Here is a 20,830-nt window from a genome sequence, read left to right as displayed (position 1 = left end):
AAAGCCTGGAACATTTAGCTGCCAATCCTGCCCTTCCCTCAACCAAGTCTCTGTAATAGCAATAACATCATATTTCCAAGTACTAATCCAAGTACAATCATTGAGGTTGGAGGAACCAAGGAGGTGTTTGTGAAGCTTTTGAGCTGGTGGAATGTAAATAAAAACTCACGTACATAATCTAAGCTGATACTTCAATTCAGTATTGAGGGTGCATTGACATCCTTTTGAGGCCCCTGTCTGCATGTTTAGGTGGATATTCAAGATCCCATGCTAGTATTTGAAGAATAACATTCACTTGCACATTTTTTTCTAGCACCTTAAATTCAGAAAAACATGCCAAAGTGCTTCACAGAAGCATTAGACGAAAATGGACATTAAGCCAAAGGAAGGGATATTAAGGAAGGTGATCTTGGTCAAAGAGGTTGGTTTCAAGGAGGAGAGACAGGTTTTTGGCGGGAATTCCAGAGTATGGGTTTAGATGGCTGAGGGCACGTCTTCCAATGATGGGGCAAATGGAGGTGGGATGCATCTTGACCGCAGGCTCTGGAATTCCCTCCCTGCATCGCTTCTCCTTTAAGACCCTCAATAAAACTCAACTTTGACTAAGCTTATGGTAATCATTAACATTTCACTCTTTGGCTCATCGTCCATTTTTTTGTATGATTACACCTCTGTGATCTGGCTTGGGACTTTTATTTACATTATAAGCACAATATAAATGCAAAATACTGCAGATGCTGGAAATCTGAAATAAAAACAAAAAATGCTAGAAATACTCAGCAGGTCTGGCAGCATCTGTGGAGAGAGAAGCAGAATTAATGTTTCAGGTCAGTGACCCTTTTTTTATTTTTTATTTATTTTATTACTACTCAGACCTACTCAGCAGCAAGTTACTATATTAGGGAGATTGCAGGTATTGGGTGGCTCAGTATGAAAATAATTTTTTGGGGTCTTGAACAGAGGACCTTGGAAACAAGAGGCTGGTAATACCAATACTGGGATTGCATCATATGACCCAGTTAGCCAATTGGAGTAAGTGCTGGGAAAACCAGGGTGGGAACACAGGAGCAGGAGTAGGCCATTCAGCCCATTGCGCCTGCTCCACCATTTACATGATCATGGCTGATCATCTACTTCAATACTTTTTTCCCACATTATCCCTTTATGTCATTGGTATTTAGAAATTTGTCAGTCTCTGCTTTAAGCATACTTAATGACTGAGCATCTTCAGCCCTCTGTGGCAGAAAATTCCAAAGATTCACAACCCTCTGAGTAAAGAAATTTCTCCTCATCTCTGTCCTAAGTGGCTTCCCCCTTATTTTGAAATTGTGTCCCATGGTTCTAGACTCCCCAACCAGGGGAAACCTCCTTCTTGCATCTACCCTGTAGAAGGGTGAACCTTCGTTGCACTCCCTCCATGGCGATAATATCCTTCCTAAGGTAAGGGGATCAGAACTGCACACACTACTGCAGGTGCAGTCTAACCAAGGTTGTATACATTTGAAGCAAGACTTTGCTACCGGAGTAGGTCACATAGCAGGAATGGGCAAATCAGATGAGCATATTAATGTGGTGGGAAAGTTTTAGAGGAAATAAGTGTTGTACTGACGGGAATTGCATACTATACTGAATTTTTAATATAACTACTGGCAGAGACCCGCAAAACATTTGCAGTGATATTAGTATCTTTATTGCAACAGTACTACTTGAAATCCTCATGCCATTCCATCCTTCCCATGCCATACCCATCCTATTCCTTTCATCCCTTCCAAATCATTGCTAATCCCTCAAATGCCATCTCATCCCGAACCTTCCAGGAATTCCTCCCCCCAAGTTCCGTCCACACCTTCCACCGTTGCTCCCTACTACCACAGCCTTCAGCCTCCAGTCACGGTAACTTTGTTGCTGGGCTCCTCTTACCTTTGACCTACAAAATATCTGCTGTGAAATTACTATCTCTGTCAACCTTCCCCATACTCTTCCCGCACCCCCACCCCGCTGTTCTTTTCCCCATCCCCGCCCCATACTCTATTGTTCGTGTTAAAAATATTTTAGAGCAGCATTACCCATGTTAAAAGTAAATTTCTATGTTCTTTTTGCCCGGTGCTGGTGGAATAAATTGTACACTTGCTTACTTGAAATAAAACTGTGTGCTTAATATTTTTTTCCAGAATTTTCCTGAAAGTGAACTTCTTCATTGCCTCACGAAAGATGCTGTTGAAGCTCACTTTATGTCCTGCATTAAAGAAGCTGATGCCTTAAAGCACAAAAGTCAAGTAATCAATGAGATGCAGAAAAAGGATCATAAACAGCTCTGGATGGGCTTACAAAATGGTATGTTACTTAGTTCACAATCCCCTATGAATGGCTTGTTTTGCTGACTTTGTTGCAGATGTTGCCATCTTCCTGTGTTATTCTTAACATAAAGCAAAATGGTCCAGAATTTCCCACTTCCAAATTTGATGATTTCCTGAATAATTGTTTACTATTTTTAACCAAGGACTCGAAACAATAGTGCAAAAATTCCACATAATAGATGGCAAACATTTCTTGCAGGATATTAAGGACAAATACTACTATTCAGATCCACTTCCTATATCTTCAAACTGAGATTTTCTTTAAAATATAATTGTTAAATGGCCATTATTTTTATACATTTAAGGGGTTAACTGAATTAGAGTAACCTTAAATAGAGTCATAAATTTGCAGTAAAAAGTAACTCTTTACTTCAGTTTTTGTACCATTTTATGCTTATGGGCACTTCTGATCGACTTAATGTTAAGCAGAGTTGAATGTGCATTAGCTGGTTACTGTACCAGATGGCAGATTTTATTAGAGCATTAAATCACAAGCAAACCGAAAGGGAGATGAGTGTGTAGGATTGGAGTTTTAGAGCAAGGAGCGTTGAGCAGTTTCAGCAGAGATGAGAGCATCCGACCACAGGTAGAGGCAGGTGTTTCAGCTTATTTCATTAGAAGAGCATCTTGATTTCACTGAAGTTTTCATTTTGGTAAAGCAACAAGAAAACTGTTCTTTGGATTAGCTTGGCTTTATCGGATTTTCTGTTGCAAGTGCTGCTACTTCTAGATGATGTATTCCAGCACTATAAATGTATAAATTGCTGAGTATTGCATGCTGTCAACAGATAGTTCTGCTGTGTTCAGGAACTGCATTTTCTGATGCTATAACTGGGGATTTATGACTGTTGAAAGTTGTCATAACATCTTAGCATTGAACAGTTGATGCACTCTGTTACTGACATTACAAATTGCTCATCTGTCACCAAGAATTAGCATAATATTGTATTGTAGCTGCTCTGCTTCAGAGCAAGTACTTGCTTTTCTTTCTCATCATTCCCCACACCGCATCCCCCCCCCCCCCCCCCAACCACCCCCCAACCCATTCATTTCTGTGTCAGTACATTCCCGATGAGAACAAGCTGCTCTCCTAGCGTGTTCTTTTACTGCATTTGTAGGTTGGAGGTCTTGTGCTGTTGTTTCCCATGTGTATATGTATCATTATGATGTTTAATGCACTATATTTTGCATCAGCACATCTGTTGTTGCAAAAGCAAATTTAATGGCACTATTTATTGTATTTATTTATTTAGAGATACAGCACTGAAACAGGCCCTTCGGCCCACCAAGACTGTGCCGACCAAGAACCACCCATTTATAATATAATCCCATATTCCCTATTACCTACCTACACTAGGGGCAATTTACAATGGCCAATTTACCTATCACCTGCAAGTCTTTGGCAGTGGGAGGAAACTGGAGCACCCGGCGAAAACCCACGCAGTCACAGGGAAAACTCTGCACAGGCGGTACCCAGAATTGAACCCGGGTCCCTGGAGCTGTGAGGCTGTGGTGCTAACCACTGTGCCGCTACTACTTTTTGATAATTTTTGGTTACCTTAGTAGTGGAAATCTAAATTCTTCAGAGATATTTTTACGAGCACTTTTGTGCAAAGTGATTTACAGGAATTTATTATTTACAAAACAGTACATGTGTGAACAAAAGACATCATTGTGTGCAATGACTACTCGAAACTTATTTTGTGTTTGTTATCCTGGTTAGAGGTGTGGTGCCCATTAAAGCTGATATGCAAATTTTAACGCTAAATAAGAGAGCCACAGCTTTCAGCAAATATGAATGCCGCCTAGCTTTTAAGAAAAATCAGGCAAATTTTTTTTTATATATATCAGAGATAAAGAAATAAAAGCTGCTTCTGAAACTGATACAACTCTTTTAGAACATGTAGCATCTTTCTTTGCTTTTTATAGGGTTCTTGCATGGTTTTTCAAGATCTTCTCTTACTTATGAAACAGTACATAGAACCACAAAAGTAAAAGAAAGTACCATTTGGGCCCACCGAATCTCAGAACATGGTACATCTGCAAGTGTTTTCTGGTGTTTAAAAGAGAAGCAAAACTGATTCTGACAGTTGGTGAAAAAACATTGCAATAAATTTAAATAATGTTGTGCAGAAATTAAGTATTTTTTGTTCTTCATGCTCATTATTGTATTTGGATAAACAAACTGACATTGTGCTTAGCAAACAGCTCACTTCAGACGATTCATTTTGAAAATATACTCTTTAGACACTGAAACATCTTCCTTTTTTTCCTGGCTTCCTGCTGCAAGGGAATGACTAATGTTTAAGTATAGCATTACAAGTTCCAAAAGTTGTTTGTTTTGGCTGAGTTGTGATGTGCCACTGATGGGCTATTTGTTTTTGGGTAGGGGAATGGGCACATCAGAGCTCAGCCAATCACAGCATCCGCAGAAGTAAATTGCAGCAGCAGTAGCTGTAATGATCAGCAGCTTGGCTGAATTTTTGACAGCCTTGACAGGCTGGATGTGGAAAGGATGCGCCCCCTTGTGGAATAATCTAGAACATAGGGGTTACTGTTTAAAAATAAGGGGTCGCCCATTTAAGACAGATGAGGAGAATTTTTTCTCGGTCATGAGTCTTTGGAATTCTCTTCCTCAGAAGGTGGTGGAAGCAGAGCCTTTGAATATTTTTAAGGCAGAGGTAGATAGATTCTTGATCAGCAAGGGGGTGGAAGGTTATTGGGGGTAGGTGGAAATGTGGAGTAATCAGTTCAGCTATGAACTTATTGAATGGCGGAGCAGGCTCAAAGGGCCAAGTGGCCTTCTCCTAGTTCGTATGTAATTTTCTTTTCCCTTCATCTCTCCAGCCAGGGGATACCAAGGCCAGTTGTAATGTTTTCTGAACTACAGTAGGCATCTGCATATAGCAAGGATTGTCTCTGGAACATTCCTGACAATTAGGACCCTATCAAATTGACGGCCGTGAAAAATGCATCATGGATCATGAAATCTCGGTTCCTGCATTTTAATGATTCCCACAAGGCTCAACTCACCGGTAGATGAGGGAGGGTTTCTGCTGCAGCTCTGAGAGGAGCAGTCTCAAGTAGTAGCAGACAAGTGAGAATGCCAGAATGAGCACATCAAAAATGGCCACAACCATTTCTGCAGCACATAGAGTGAAAGAATTTGGAAGCCAAATTATGAATGCCAATGGTGGAATACTGTTTTGTACAAGTACAAATGTTCCATTGGATCACGCATGGCAGGCAGTGGTTCAGTACCACTTAAGAGACCAAAAGCCATCGCAGCAGAAAGAGAGCATTCGACGCCGCATTGCTAGAAAATGAACATGCAAAAAAAAGCAGTGATTTCATCTTTTTTTAAGAAGTTGATAGCTTAGAAAATTGTCAGTTGGTTAAAATTGAACTTGTGGATGCTTTTGCAAGCGCTAACATGCCATTGGAAAAACTTGATCACCCAAAGCTGTGGGTAATCGTTCAACGTAATGTGCAAAATGGTGGTTGTTTGCTAAGTGCAAATAAACTACGGCAGGGCTACCTACCGAAGGTTTTTGCTGCACGTTGCACAGAGATGAACTCTGTGGAATGCAGAATCCCCCACCTTGCAAGACTAGCGCAGCATTGTCTAATAATTCCAACAAGCTCTGTGGATGTGAAGAGAACAGTGTCTAAACATCGACAGGTGATAATGGCGCAGAGACGGAATGAAGAAAGATAGTTACAGGTTCCATGCTCACAATCAACCACTGACTTCAGTGAGTAAAGAATGTGACCAGTTCATAGTCAGCTTTTTACGATAGTTAAATATACAATAAATGCCATTTGAAACCAGAACCTCCTTTGTCTTTTTTTGTTTTAAATAGATCATTTTTGTGGTTAGTTGCAACACCGTGAAATTTGATTAAATTATATGAAATTGTGAAACTCCACAATTCCTAAATTGCTGTGTCCGTGAAATTTGTAAAATTTGACCTTGAATTTGGTAGGGCCCTACTGATAACATATTTCAGAACCACATCACCAAAAATAGACTCTTGTTCAACAATACCTCCTCTCTGCTGCTTGTAATAGCATTCTTGTGTCACATAATCCAAGTCTGCTCTCTTGAATTTCTCATTCAGTCCAGAAGTATTTTACTAGGTGAAATCAAATTATGCCTCATCGGGATAAGGAATATTGGTGCTAGGAAATGGGACTGTCCACATTGTGGACTCCTAGTATTGGCATCCAGCTAATAGAGAAGCTCACTCTACTTGCTCCAATAACCTGGTTCAATCTAACCTCAGAAGAACACCTCTGTTGCACCTGTGCAACTCTTTTTCCATCTCCCACGTCAGCCATTCTGTGGCCCGTTAGAGCGAGATTGTTAATTAGTACTGCATTAAGGATTGTTTGTACTGTTGGCCTGTGATGCTGACACAGGAGACTTTCATCTCATCAGTCTGGGCTGGAATTGAACCTAGTCCCCAAGAGAAAAGGTTAGTATCTAATTGCTGTGTTTTCCCAGCATTTTAATTTCAAATAATGCAGTTCTACTTGGATATTCGGTAATTTAAAAAAAAATTAATATTGAAATGCAACATAGAAAAATGCATACTGTAGTCTCACCCAGATTTTTTTAATGAAAATATTTGCACACTATAATGGTTGCTGTTCCACTGTCAAATGGTGAGTTTAAAATGAAAAAGTCTATAATTAAGATTTAAATATTTCCTAGTTCTTGCCAACTACTCTTGTTTAGTTTTTAGTGGTCCAGTGGTGGGCAAATTATTGGAAGTAACAGGCAGAAGGATTAGAGGGGAATTGAGAAATGTTTTCACCCAGAAGCTGATGGTGGGCCTGAAACTCATTGGCCAAAAGGGTGGTAGAGGCAGAAATCCTCATCACATTTATAACAAAACCTGGATATGCGCTTGAAGTGCTGTAACTTGTAGTGCTACGGAGCCAGTGCCGGAAAGTTCGATAGCTCTTTTTTTTTGGTCAGAATGGTCAGTTGAAGGAAATAGATTTGCAGGGCTGCGGGGATCGAGCAGGGGAGTGAGACTGACTAAATAGCTCTGTGGAGAGCTGTCGTGGACTCGATGGGCCGAATGGCCTCCTTCTGTGTCATAGCACTATGAATAGGCATGATGGACCAAATGGCTCTCCACCTGTGCTGTAAATTAATTTTATTTCTATCATGCTATGTCAGAATGCATAGCATGCGGACATCCTTTAAGTTTCATATTTATTACCACAGAAACCAGCTCCCCTGACATTTTCCACTAGGTGGCATTGCAGTTTTGAATATCAAACTCTGTACATTTTCATGAGCATTAGTATATGTACAGGAGCTGAGATAGAAATTTATGCAGTGAGAATTCAGGAAATTGTGTTCTCTGCAAACAAATTACAGTAGTAGCCTGTAGTAGCATTTACATTTCATGATCTAAATTTTAAAGGATAACAACTTATTACAGATAAACAAAGTTGTTAGGCTGATATGAAGTGAATTATTAGTTAGAAGTTATACAGTAGCTTGTGCTTTGCAATACAGTTCAAATTATAATCAATCAACTAAATAACAATTTTTCATTTAGTCAGGTTAACATAATGACTGTGATTTATGGTCAAAGATTCTTCCGAAATATATTTTCTCTAAATTAAACTTACTGAATTATAGTTGGTACCTGATATTGCTAGATTGTTTAGTAGGTAGCAGTGGTTCCAGTGACCCTTAACAGTGCAAATGTTTTTAACAGTTAGCTGAAGGCCTTGAAAATTGGGTAAGAAGTTGTAGAGAATTGCAACAGCGATGCCTCCCCCCCTCCCCCCCGCCCTAATCTTTTCCCCTCTGCCATCTTTAAATTTATATTGTCCATGAAGCTTACTGTCTCCTTTAAGTCCATCTTCTCACAATTCCTTAATACCCAGCTCCTCTGTCCTCTACTCTGTTCCTTTGACGCTAGCATATATTTCTTTCCAGATTCCCCAACTCAACCTTCAGTAGCCCATCTTTAGCCACCATGCTACAGCCTCTGGAACCCCTGACCTTTTTTGGAGGCTGATTTGTAGAGCTGAGTGTTATTGGTGTACATATGAATCACAGCCTGTGCTTTAAGAGGACTTCACTGTGGGGCGGGGTTCGTGTATAAATAATGAAAAGCGCATGATCAAAGATGGAATTGGGTTGCACAAGAAGTTACCATGTCAAGAGAAGCCATGTCGGAGAAAACGTGCTGTCCATGATGTGACAGATAGAAGTGGATCCAATAGAAAGCAGTGTCATGAACATAATTTTGTTGACTTTTTCTTCAGTGCCTATGCATGTGTTTCGGTAGCTCTGAGTTTCATTTTCCATCATTGGCAGACTACCTTGAGACACCATTCATAAGCACAGATTTTTATTTTCTTTTTATTCGTTCCTGGGATATGGGCATCGCTGACTCGGCCAGCATTTATTGCCCATCCCTAATTGCCCTTGAGAAGGTGGTGGTGAGCTGCCTTCTTGAGCTGCAGTCCATGTGGAGTAGGTACACCAACAATGCTGTTAGGAAGGGAGTTCCATGAGTTTGACCCAGCGACAATGAAGGAACGCCAATATATTTCCAAGTCAGGTTGGTGTGCGGCTTGGAGGGGAACTTGCTATTGGTGTTCCCATTCATCTACCCTTGTCCTTCTCAGTGGTAGAGGTCGTGTGTTTGGAAGGTGCTGTCTTAGGAGCCTTGGTGCTTGGCTGTAGTGCATCTTGTAGCATCTGCTGCCACTGTGTGTCGGTGGTGAAAGGAGTGAATGTTGGTGGATAGGGTGTCAATCAAGTGGGCTGCTTTGTTCTGGATGGTGCCAAGCTTGAATATTGTTGGAGCTGCACCCATCCAGGCAAATGGAGTGTATTCCATCACACTCCTGAATTATGCCTTGTAGATGGTGGACAGGCTTTGGGGAGTCAGGTGAGTTACTCACAGGATTCCTAGCCTCTGACCTGCTCTTGTAGCCATGGTATTTATATGGCTACTCCAGTTCAGTTTCTGGTCAGTGGTAACCCCCAGGATGATAGTGGGGGATTCAGACATCGTAATGCCATTGAATGTCAAGGGGAGATGGTTAAATTATCTCTTGTTGGAGACTGTCATTGCCTGGCACTTGTGTGGTACAAATGTTATTGCATTACTTAAATAAATTTCATTGAACTCTACCATGCTTCTCCCTTCATCAAGAGCAATGCCATGGACGTGAACTAATTGATGGTGTCAAAGGCAGTACAGAGACAGCAAATCACAGACATACAGAATGTTGGTGACTTTGGCAGGAGTCGGCTTGGTTCTGTCAATTGGCTGAAGTATTGAATGCTGAACTTGCGGAGTTGGTAGTGTGATTGACATAATAATGCATTCCCAAACTAAAGAAAGAAAGGGAAGGTTGGATTTGAGATGGCACCTGGAGATATTCAAGGCATTGAAAGCAGTGGAGGGGATTGCAATGTTTTTGAAGGACTTTGAGACTATGCCAGAGAATAACAAAAGTTTGATTTCAACAGCATGGGCCTGAAGGGAATTTGGGGAGCGGAGATGTCGGGAGCCGCAGACAGGATGTATTCTGGGCACCATTCTTTAGGAAGAATATCGGGGCTTTAGAAAGGGTGCAGTGGAGATTCACAACAGTGCTTACAGGGATGCAGGACATCTGTTATGTCGAGGGATTGGAGACTAGGTTTAAAATAAAGCTGAAAACAAGACGATCAGGCGAGGAGGGGTCGAAAGGCTCCCCTCTTGTCCTTCTCCATGTTTGACCGCAACAGGGTTTATTTCTTTAAACAGTGGATGTGTTTACCAAATCAGTAAGTGTTTAACCCTTTTTGTGCTATGATCATAAAAGAACCAATCGGTCAGGTTTTCTTGAGTTTAAACAAGAAAGAGGTTAGTTTATTGTACTTTAAATCAAAACCTGATCGAAGTAAAAATCATTAACTACCCTCCAACTTTCACATACGCACACAGACGAGAATCACACACAAACACAAATAGATTACAGAGTGACGAATAGTTTGGTTGAATTAGAATCCAGAACAAATAAAAATAATACACAGTCTGTGGGGTCTGGTAATTCAGTTGTCTTCCGGCTGGTTGGTAGAAGTATACTTGCAGCTGGTCCACCTGGTTCAGGGTTTTCTTGGAGACAGGTCTCTTGTCTCTAGCAACGATAGACTTGTACAGGGTTTAAAACTTGCAGTATTACCTAGAGAGGGGGAAAGAGAGAGAAAGACACAGCCCCGCTGAGGTCCTGCACTGATTAACTCTCAAAGCTTGTCTGCTGGGTGTAACAAACTCCCAAGTTTTCACACAGACTGGGGAGACTATCTCATGATTCTCTGTGTATTTTTTCACTTCAATGAGATCCAAATCTAAGAATCCCAATCTCTCTCAGGTCTTATTGTTAAAATGTTTACCCCCTGGAGGTTCATCTCCAATAGTGTGAATGCTCCAAGATGGCTTTGAATGTCTTACAAACGGGGACGATATCTGATAATTCGCTTAACTGTTCAAGCCATTGTTCTGGATGAGAGCTATTTAGACATGCATCTCCACTTCAATGCCTTGGAATGTGAGGTATTTCAATGCAAATTGTGGTGGTCATCTTAGCTGCCAGTTTTTAAAAAAAGTTGAATGTAGGATTCCAGCTTTCCTTTTTAAAAGTTTTAATGTAGGTTTCCAACTGATGAATTAAAATAATCATTCAGCATAGCATGTTTTCATGACTAGCATAAAGTAAAAAATGAAAGTAAAATTTTTTACTTCGTTTATGGGATGTGGGTGTCGTTGGCTAGCCTAGCATTTATTGCCCATCCCTAATTGCCCTTGGAAAGGTGGTGGTGGGCTGCCTTCTTGAACCACTGCAGTCTATGTGAGGTAGATACACCCACAGTGCTGTTAGGAAGGGAGTTCCAGGATTTTGACCCAGCAACCGTGAAGGAACGGCAATATAGTTCCAAGTCAGGATGGTGTGTGGCTTGGAGAGGAACTTGCAGGTGGTGGTGTTCCCATGCATCTGCTGCCCTTGTCCTTTCAGATGGTAGAGGTTGCGGGCTTGGAAGGTACTGTTGAAGGATCCTTGATAAATTGCTGCAGTGCATCTTATAGATGGTACACACTGCTGCCACTGTGCATCGGTGATGGAGGGAGTGCCAATCAAGTGGGCTGCTTTGTCTTGGATGGTGTCTAACTTCTTGAGTGTTGTTGGAGCTGCAACCATCCAGGCAAGTGGAGAGAATTCCATCACACTCCTGACTTGTGCTTTGTGGATGGTGGACAGGCATTCGGGAGTCAGGAGATGAGTTACTTGCCACTGAATTCCCAGCCTCTGACCTGCTTTTGTAGCCACAGTACTTATGTGGCTGGTCCAGTTCAGGGTTTTGTCAATGGTAAGCCCCAGGATGTTGATAGTGGGGGATTTAGCGATGGTAATGCCATTGAACATTAAGGGGAGATGGTTAGATTCTCTCTTGTTTGAGATAGTCATTGTCTGGCACTTGTGTGGCGAGAATGTTACTTGACACTTATCAGCCCAAGCCTGGATGCTGTCCAGGTCTTGCTGCATCTGGACACTGATTACTTCAGTATCTGAGGAGTCGCGAATGGTACTGAACATTGTGAAATCATCAATGAACATCTGCACTCCTGACCTTATGATGGAGGGAAGGTCAATGATGAAGCAGCTGAAGATTGTTGGGCCGAACGCGCTACCCTGAGGAACTCCTGCAGTGATGCCCTGGGACTGAGATGATTAACCTCCAACAACTCCAACCAGCAGAGAGTTTTCCCCCTGATTCTCATTGACTCCAGTTTTGCTAGAGACCCTTGTGGCCATACTCTGTCAAATGCTGCCTTGATGTCAAGGGCAGTCACTCTCCCCTCACCTCTGGAGTTCAGCTGTTTAGTCCATGTTTGAACAAAGGCTGTAATGAGGTCAAGAGCTGAGTGGCCCTGATGGAACCCAAACTGAAAATCAGTGAGCAGGTTATTGCTGAGCAAGTACTACTTGAGAGCACTGTCGACGACCCCTTCCATCATTTTACTGATCGACAGTAGACTGATCGGGTGGTAGCTGGCCAGGTTGGATTTGTCCTGCTTTTTGTGTACAGGACATATCTGGGCAATCTTCCACATTGCCAGCTAGATGCCAGTGTTGTAGCTGTACTGGAACAGCTTGGCTAGGCGCTCGGCTATTTCTGGAGCACAAGCCGGAATGTTATCAGGGCCCATAGCCTTTGCAGTATCCAGTGCCTTCAGCCGTTTCTTGATACCACATGGAGTGAATCGGATTGGCTGAAGACTGGCATCTGTGATGCTGGGGACCTAAGGAGGAGGTGGAGAGGGATCATTCACTCAGCGCTTCTGGCTGAAGATGGATGCAAATACTTCAGCCTTGTCTTTTGCACTGATGTGCTGAGTTCCCCTGTCATTGAGAAAGGAGATATTTTTGGAGCTTCCTCCTCCTGTCATATGTTTAGTTGTCCACTACCATTCATGACTGAATATGGCAGGACTGCAGAGCTTCGATCTGATCTGCTGGTTGTGGGATTGCTTAGCCCTGTCTGTCACATGCTGCTTCCGCTGTTTGGCAAGCAAGTGGTCCTGTCTTGCAGCTTCGCCAGGCTGACACCTCATTGTTAGGTATGTCTGGTGCTGCTCCTGGCATGCCCTCCTGCACTCTTCATTGAACCAGAGTTGGTCCACCAGCTTGATGGTAATGGTAAGAGTGGGGAATATGCCGGGCCATGTGGTTACAGATGGTGGTTGAATACAATTCTGCTGCTGATGGCCCACAGCGCCTCATGGATGCCCAGTTTTGAGTTGCTGGATCTGTTTGAAATCTATCCCATTTAGCCTGGTGGTAGCGCCACACAACACGATGGTGGGTATTATTACGACCGAGGCAGGAGCAATACACCATCAGTTCAGTCCCATCACTCCACAGGTCCCAGCATATTATTAAAGTTTTCCCATGCAACTGGAAAACAGACAAGTTAAACACTCTAGTAACCCCCAGAATAAAATGGACCAAACCAGGTATATTTAGACAACAGCAAATTAACTATTTAAAAACAAAACTAAATCTTAAACGCTATTAAGATAAACCTGTGTCTAAATACCTTATAAGAGCATAAGACTAGAAGCAGGAGTAGGCAATTCAGCCCCTCGAGCCTGCTCCACCATTCAATACGATCATGGCTGATCTCAGTTTAAAAAATAACTGAATACTGCAGCTTTTTGACAAGTACCAAGTGCTTTGGGCCGTAGAATCTATGCTGGTATTGCTTCCTGTCCTTTGATGCTAGATGTTCTTTGAGTCTATTTCATTTCTCCAGTAAGAGTATTCTGCATTGATACTTTCAGTTCCAAACCTTGTTTGATCTTCCAAGTATTGGTAAATGATGCAATCAATGACTTGGAGTTGCCAATCTTTGTTCTCATATATTGCTTAAATGACAGCAATGTCATATTGCTGGACTATAGGCAAGAGTCGTAAGTCAATAATTGTACCAGCTTCCAATGGAAGAATTCCCTCACATTTTTTTATTCATTGTTTGGAATTGAACGCCGCTGCAAGCCCAGCATTTATTGGCAAGCTCAGTCTCCTGAAAAAGTGGTGCTGAGCTGCCTTCTGTAACTCCTGCGCTCTGTGTGATGAAGCTGCTCTTACTATGCTGGTAGGTAGCGAGTTCCAAGATCTTGACCCGGCAAATATGAGGGAATGCAGATATATGTTCGTTAGGATGGTATGTTACTTGGAGGGGAACTTGGAAGTGACTGGTTCCATATGCCTGCTGCCTTTGTGCCTTTCGATGGAGATTGTAGGTTTGGGACATGCTGCTTAAGAAGCCTTGGCAAGTTGCTGCAGTGCGTCTCGTGGATAAGTACATGTTCCAGACATGATACGCTAGTTGTGAATTTTTAGGCTAGCTCGTGGGTGAAGTGCTGATTTAAGGAATATGGATGTCATTGAGCTTCTTCGTAACCTACAAGGCCACTGACTAATTGGAAGGTGGGATTAGACTAGATAGCTCATTTTTAGCCAAGATAGGCATGATGGGCTGAATGACTGCCTCCTATGCCGTAAATTTCTTTGATTCCTATGTGTTGCAAATGGAGAGCATTCCATCACAATACTGGCTTATGCATTGGATATGATGGAAAGACTGGGAAATCAAGAGGTGAACCACTTGCTATAGAAGACCCAGCCTCTGACCTGCTGTAGTAGCCATTGCATTTATGTGATGGGCCAATTAAGTTTTTGGGTAAAGGTGGGGGATTTGGCAATGATGCTATTGAATGCCAAATGGAGGTGGTTGGTCTGGCTATATCTGAGCGCCTGGCACTTGTGTGGCATAAATGTTGGCATTTATCAGACCAAGCTTGGATGATGATGATCAGGTCTTGTGGCATGTACTGCTTTATTATCTGAGGAATTGAGTATGGAGCTGAACACTGAATCCAAGAGCCCTAGTTCTGTTATTGTGATGGGGAATCTGTCTCCCCCAATAACTACATTCCAAGCAGTTGAATTCATTTTTGTTTGTGGAGTTGGAAGGGGTTGATATTTTTTGTCATGAAAATGTTGACTGCTTGTTAGGGTACTTATTGTTCATTGGGTTATGCCCATCAGTTACTCGACCAACGGCCTCTTTATAATTGAGCCTTGATGGTTACTGTTAGGCTACATGTCCTACTCTTTTTTTTTTAGATTGACTAACTTGGAAAGGCTAGGGGTTTAACCAGGCTCCTTACTGTGTCGAAAATCCTTATTAAATAATCTCACTGCCATAAGACTTATCCTTGCTGAAGCCTTTATAAATTTAAACATCAAATATAAATTCCTATTGAAAATGGATATCTTGATAAAAATGGATGTGCTGATAGTATTCATTCAAATATAAATTAAATAGATTTCTTTCAGAAGATATTTTTTGATGCATTGCAGTATATCTGTAATTTGAGACAAGCCATGGTAAATGTAATGTGCTTGGTGGTTCCCAAAGCTTTCCACCACTGGGATTTCTTTTGCCTTATATCTGGATCTGACATCGAATAATTGCTGGAGATCGATTGCTATGATTAGTCAAGAACTCCATTTTTGCATCATATGACTACCAGGATGGGAGAAGGTGAAATAGATGGATCTTGATTTTTTTCTCCAAGCAATTTCTATATATCAATTCTTTACTTGCCCTCCTCACTCTTCTGGAAGTTAGGATTTGCCACCATATTCTGTTAAGATTGAAACATATACAATAAGCACATGGAGAATTTTGCTTCTTTGAAAAAGTGATTGAACCCTAACTTTTATGTATATGTCTGTAAAAAGCAAAACTGAAACATTTAAAATGCTTCCAGGTTTTAACCAAATTTCAGAAATGATCTTCCTTTAACTGGGATATATGGCTGTGTATGCATTTGAAGTTGAAATTGTTATTTAAAAGTACTTAGTTATTGGAGCATTACATTTCTAACAGTTCCGATGTTGAATCCATTAAAACATTTTACAGGATTCAACGAACTTAAGTGTTAAATACAATTGGACAAATTGTATGCTGCTAATAGATTTTTGATTCAGATTTTTCTCTGTAAATGTTTTGCTCAGTTTTTAAAGCAAAATATTCTTCATGCTGGTTGTTTTTGGAGGTCTTGGCTGTTTTCATCAAAGGCTTGCATACTTTAATTCACATGACAAATAAATGTGTTCTTAAATACTGTGTTATGAAGTGAATCTTCTGCAAGAGATGAATAATTTAGCTAAAACAGAAGTGGAATTTATCAGCTACATATACAACTTTGACTCAGGATAATAATATTAAAGAGACTGATTATGTTAGATTCTATAGCCATGTTCTTTGTGCATTCCTGTGAAGTTTTGTTTTGAAGAGAGATTTGTAATTACAAAACTCTGGCAGTTTCTCATTTGCATATCGTGTTAATCTGAAACAGTAATTGCAGTGTTTAAACAAGAGGATGGTATCTTCATGTTAACCGTACACTTAGTATGTTTCCAGGAGAGAATTTAAATTTGTAGTCTATGTTATAGATCCCATATCCAGGCATATGTCATTATATTAATACTAAGTGTAAGATCAGAATATTGAATCTGTTTCAGGAGGATCTGAAAAATAAAGGGTAGGTAATAAAAGCTTGAGGAGTGATTTCCCCCCCCACCTTTTAAAACTTGTTTTCCCTGTTCATTGACTCATTATCGGGTCCTATTATAAGAACATAAGAAATAGGAGCAGGAGTAGGCCATTCAGCCCCTCAAGCCTGCCCTGCTATTCAATAAGATCATGGCTGATCTGTCCCAGACCTCAACTCCTCTTTTGTGCTAAATCTTCATAGCCCTTAACTCGTCGATATTTCAAAAATCTATTTACCTCCTCTTTAAATACTTTCAGTGATCTAGCCTCTGCAACACTCTGGGGTAGAGAATGCCAGACATTTAGTACCCTCTGAAAGAAGAAATTCCTTCGCATCTCTGTTTTAAATGAGTGTCCCCTTATTCCGCAACTATGTCCCCTAGTTCGAGATTCCCCTACTAGTGGAAAGATCTTCTCAACATCTACCCTGTCAAGCCCCCTCAGAATCTTGTACGTTTCAATAAGATCTTCTAAACTTTAATGAATGAAGGCCTAACCTTTTTAGCCGTTCTTGATAAGTCAACCCCTTCATCCCAGGAATCAGCCGAGTGAATCTCCTGAATCAGATTCACAGCCGTGAAAAATGTGTCACGGACCGTGAAATCAGCCATTTTGCGAACTTTGTGCGTTTTTATTCATTAAGGCAAACCTTGCTGATTGGTAAATGACAGGGCTTCTGGTGTAGTTTTGAGAGAAGCAGTCTCAAGTTTTAGCAGACAAATGAGAATGCCAGAATGAGCAAATCTAAAAAGGCCACAACCATTACTGCAGCATATCGAGTGAAATAATTTGAAAGTCTAATTCTGTCTGCCAATTGTGGGATACTGTTTCGTACAAGTACAAATGTTTCGTTGGATCACAGGGCAATGTTTCAGCACCATTTAGAATCCAAAAGCCATCGCAGTAGAAAGAGGGAATCTGACGCTGCACTCCTGGAAAAGGAACACAGAGAAAAAAGCAATGATTTCATTGCTTTTTACAAAGCTGACAGAGCTCAGGAGATAGTCTGTTAGTTACAATGGAACTTGTGGATGCTTTTGCAAGCATCGATATGCCATTGGAAAAACCTGATCACCCAAAGCTGTGGGTATTCATTCAATGTAATGTGCAAAATAGTTGCTTGCCAAGTGCAAATAAACTAAGACAGAACTACCCACCAAACGGTTTTGCTACACATATTGACGAGATGAAGTCTCAGATTAACGCCTGTGAATCTTTTGCAATTATTTGTGATGAGTCTACCAATGAGTAAGACAACTATGTGCTGTATGTTTTTTGATTTTATGTCTGGTAAGGCCGAAGATGTACAGTCAGGAAAGCTAACAGTTGTTGCAGACTGCATCCACTTAGAAGCTGTTAATTATACGACAGTTTCCCAAGCGTTAATAAAAACCATTTCCAAATACGGTGCAGATTTCAACAAAGTGTCTGCTTTCATTAATGACAGTACAACTTATGTGACAATCTTTCAAATCTCTTCTCCAAGGTGTAATGCCAAATGCTGTCCGTATTACAAGTAATGCACATATTTCTGTTGTCATTGAGCTGTGGAAAAGTGAGTTTAAGTTGGCAAACTGGTCAGCTACATTAAAAAGATATTCAAACTCTACCCTAGCCGCAAACTTCGATATAGGCAACACATTGCAAATGTGGCTGAAATTGGGGAGCAAAACATCGCCCTTTCTCCAGAGCCAGTTGGAATTCTGAGTTTCGGGCAGTACCGTATCATACAGCTCACATGAAATACTACTCAGACTTTGTCTCAGAAGAGCTCGCACTGACACTGAAAACACAGATTTTAACAGATGTTATAACCCTTCTAAACAATGTTCAGCTTAATGAGGTTCAGTTTGTTGCCAAGAATGCTACACGACTCGTGGATTTAATCACTTGGTTTGAATCTCGACACATCACAATCCACAAAACTTACAATGAAGTAATGGATGTACTGTTCTGGGCTGAAGCACAGTCAAATGAACAAAATTCTGATGACACTAAATTAAATGCCTGTGCTCAATGGGTATTTTCTTGCATGGCCAAGAAGCCCAAACAATGTTACTGCCAAGGGGAAGAGCCAAGCGATGAAGAAAAAGAAACTGAGCTTTCAACAACCTTCTGTGGCATTCCTGAAAGCTTTGGGTATCTTTGACCCTGCACAAATGCACCTGTTGATGGTGGATTTAAATTTGTTTGATGCAATTCCTGGCTTTGCCCAGAACTGTAGGCTGGAGATTCGTGCATATAAAAGCATTGCAAAAGAAGCAGATTGTACTTTGTCTATGGTGCAGTTTTGGAACTCTTTTGAATGTAAAATACCCCACCTTGCGCAAGAACACACAAGAATTAGGAGCAGGAGTAGGCCATTTGGTCCGTCAAGCCTGCTCCGCCATTTGATAAGGTCGTGGCAGATCTGATTGTGGCCCCAACTCCACTTTACTGCCTGCCCCCCATAACCCCTGACTCCCTTGACGATCAAAAATCTATCTGACTCAGCCTCGAATATATTCAATGACCCTGCCTCTACTGCTGTCTGAGGAAGAGACTAATGACCTTCAGAGAAAAAAAATTCTCCATCTCAATCTTAAATGGGAGACCCCTAATTTTTAAACTGTGTCCGCCTAGTTCTACACTCCCCCACAAGGGGAAATATCCTCTCAGCATCCACCCTATCAAGTCCCCTCCGGATCTTGCACATTTCAATAAGATCACCTCTCATTCTTCTAAACTCCAATGGGTATAGACCCAACCTGCTCAGCCTTTCCTCATAAGATAATCTCTTCATCCCAGGAATCAATCGATGAACCTTTTCTGGACTGTTTTGCTGCAGTTACATCCTTTCTTAAGTAAGGAGACCAAAACTGTGCACTGCACTCCAGATGCGGTCTAATTAAGGCCCTCTGCAGCCGTAGCCACACTGCCCTACTTTTATACTCTATTTCCCCTTGCAATAAACGCCAACATTCCATTTGCCTTCCTAATTACTTTTACTTGCGTACTAACTTTGTGATTCATTACCAGTCTGATTGCTCTGTACTGCAGAGTTCTACAGTCTCTGTCCGTTCAAATAATATAATGCTTTTCTATTCTTCCTGCTAAAGTGGACAAGTTCACATTTTACTCCATCTGCTAAATTTTTGCCCATTCACTTAACCTATCTATATTCCTTTGTAGACTCTTTGTCCTCTTGATTGCTTACTTTCCTACCTATCTTGGTGTTATCAGCAAATTTAGCTACCATACATTCCGTCCCTTCATCCAAGTCATTGATATCGATTGTAAATAGTTGATGGCTGATCCTTGTGCCACTCCACTAGTAATGGCTTGCCACCCCAAAAATGACCCATTTTATCCCTACTCTCTGCTTCCTGTTCGTTAACTATTTCTTTATCCATGCTGATATGTTACCCCCTAGACCATGAGCTCATATTTTGTGTAGTTATCTTTGATGTGGCACCTTTTTTGAATGCCTTTTGGAAATCCAAGCACACCACATCTACAAGTTCCTCTTTATCCACCTTGCTTACTTCCTCAAAGAACTATAATAAATTAGTCAAACATGATTTCCCTTTCACAAGATCATGTTGGCTCTGCCTGATTGCATTATGATTTTCTAAATGTCCTGCTATTACTTTTAATAGTAGATTCCAGCATTTTCCTTATGACTGGCCAATTAGTTTCCTGCTTTCTGTCTGCCTCCTTTCTTGAACAGAGGTGTTACATCAGCTATTTTCCAATCCACTGGGACCTTTCCAAAATCTAGGGAATTTTGGAAGATCACAAACAATGCATCCTTCTTTGCATCCACTTCTTTTAAGATCCTAGGATGCAAACCATCAAGTTCAGGGGATTTGTTTTAATAGTATTCTCAGTATCTTTTCCATCATGATTGTGGTTGTTTTAAGTTCCTCCCTCCCTTTTACCTCTTGCATTCTTGAAATTTTTTTGTGTCATCTACAGTAAAGACAGACGCAAAATACCCTGTTTAACGCTTCTGCCATTTCCTTGTTTCCCATTATTAATTCCCCAGTCTCACCCTTGAAGGAATCAATGCTCACTTTAGTTACTCTCTTTCCTTTTTAAGTACTTGTAGGAGCTCTTAGCATGTGCTGTTTAACAGTTCCAACAAACTCTGGACACGGAGAGAGCTATGTCTAAGCACGGACAGGTGTTCACAGCACAGAGACAGGGAATGAAGAAAGACAGTTTGCAGGTTGCTCCATGCTCACATTCAACCACTGACTTCAGTGAGTAAAGAATGTGACTTGGTTATAGTCAGCTTTTTACAATAGTTTTTGAGTATACAATAAATGCTATT

At 41.1% G+C, this 20,830-nt stretch overlaps 1 protein-coding gene across 3 annotated transcripts in view; it reads left to right on the top strand.

Moving 5' to 3' along the window:
* atg5 (ATG5 autophagy related 5 homolog (S. cerevisiae)) overlaps positions 1 to 20,830 on the top strand; it is a 289,336-nt gene that overhangs the window by 77,453 nt on the left and 191,053 nt on the right. For all 3 annotated transcript variants that reach the window (XM_068027020.1, XM_068027007.1, XM_068027015.1), the window contains exon 5: positions 2,172 to 2,334. In XM_068027020.1, the coding sequence (XP_067883121.1) occupies positions 2,172 to 2,334 (163 nt within the window). The remainder of the gene's footprint in view (positions 1 to 2,171; positions 2,335 to 20,830) is intronic.

This window comes from Heterodontus francisci, chromosome 3 (genome assembly GCF_036365525.1).
Source record: "Heterodontus francisci isolate sHetFra1 chromosome 3, sHetFra1.hap1, whole genome shotgun sequence".
Lineage (NCBI taxonomy): Eukaryota > Metazoa > Chordata > Chondrichthyes > Heterodontiformes > Heterodontidae > Heterodontus > Heterodontus francisci.
The sequence above is the reverse complement of the archived record's forward strand: the minus strand, read 5'-3'. Positions and strand labels throughout refer to the sequence as shown.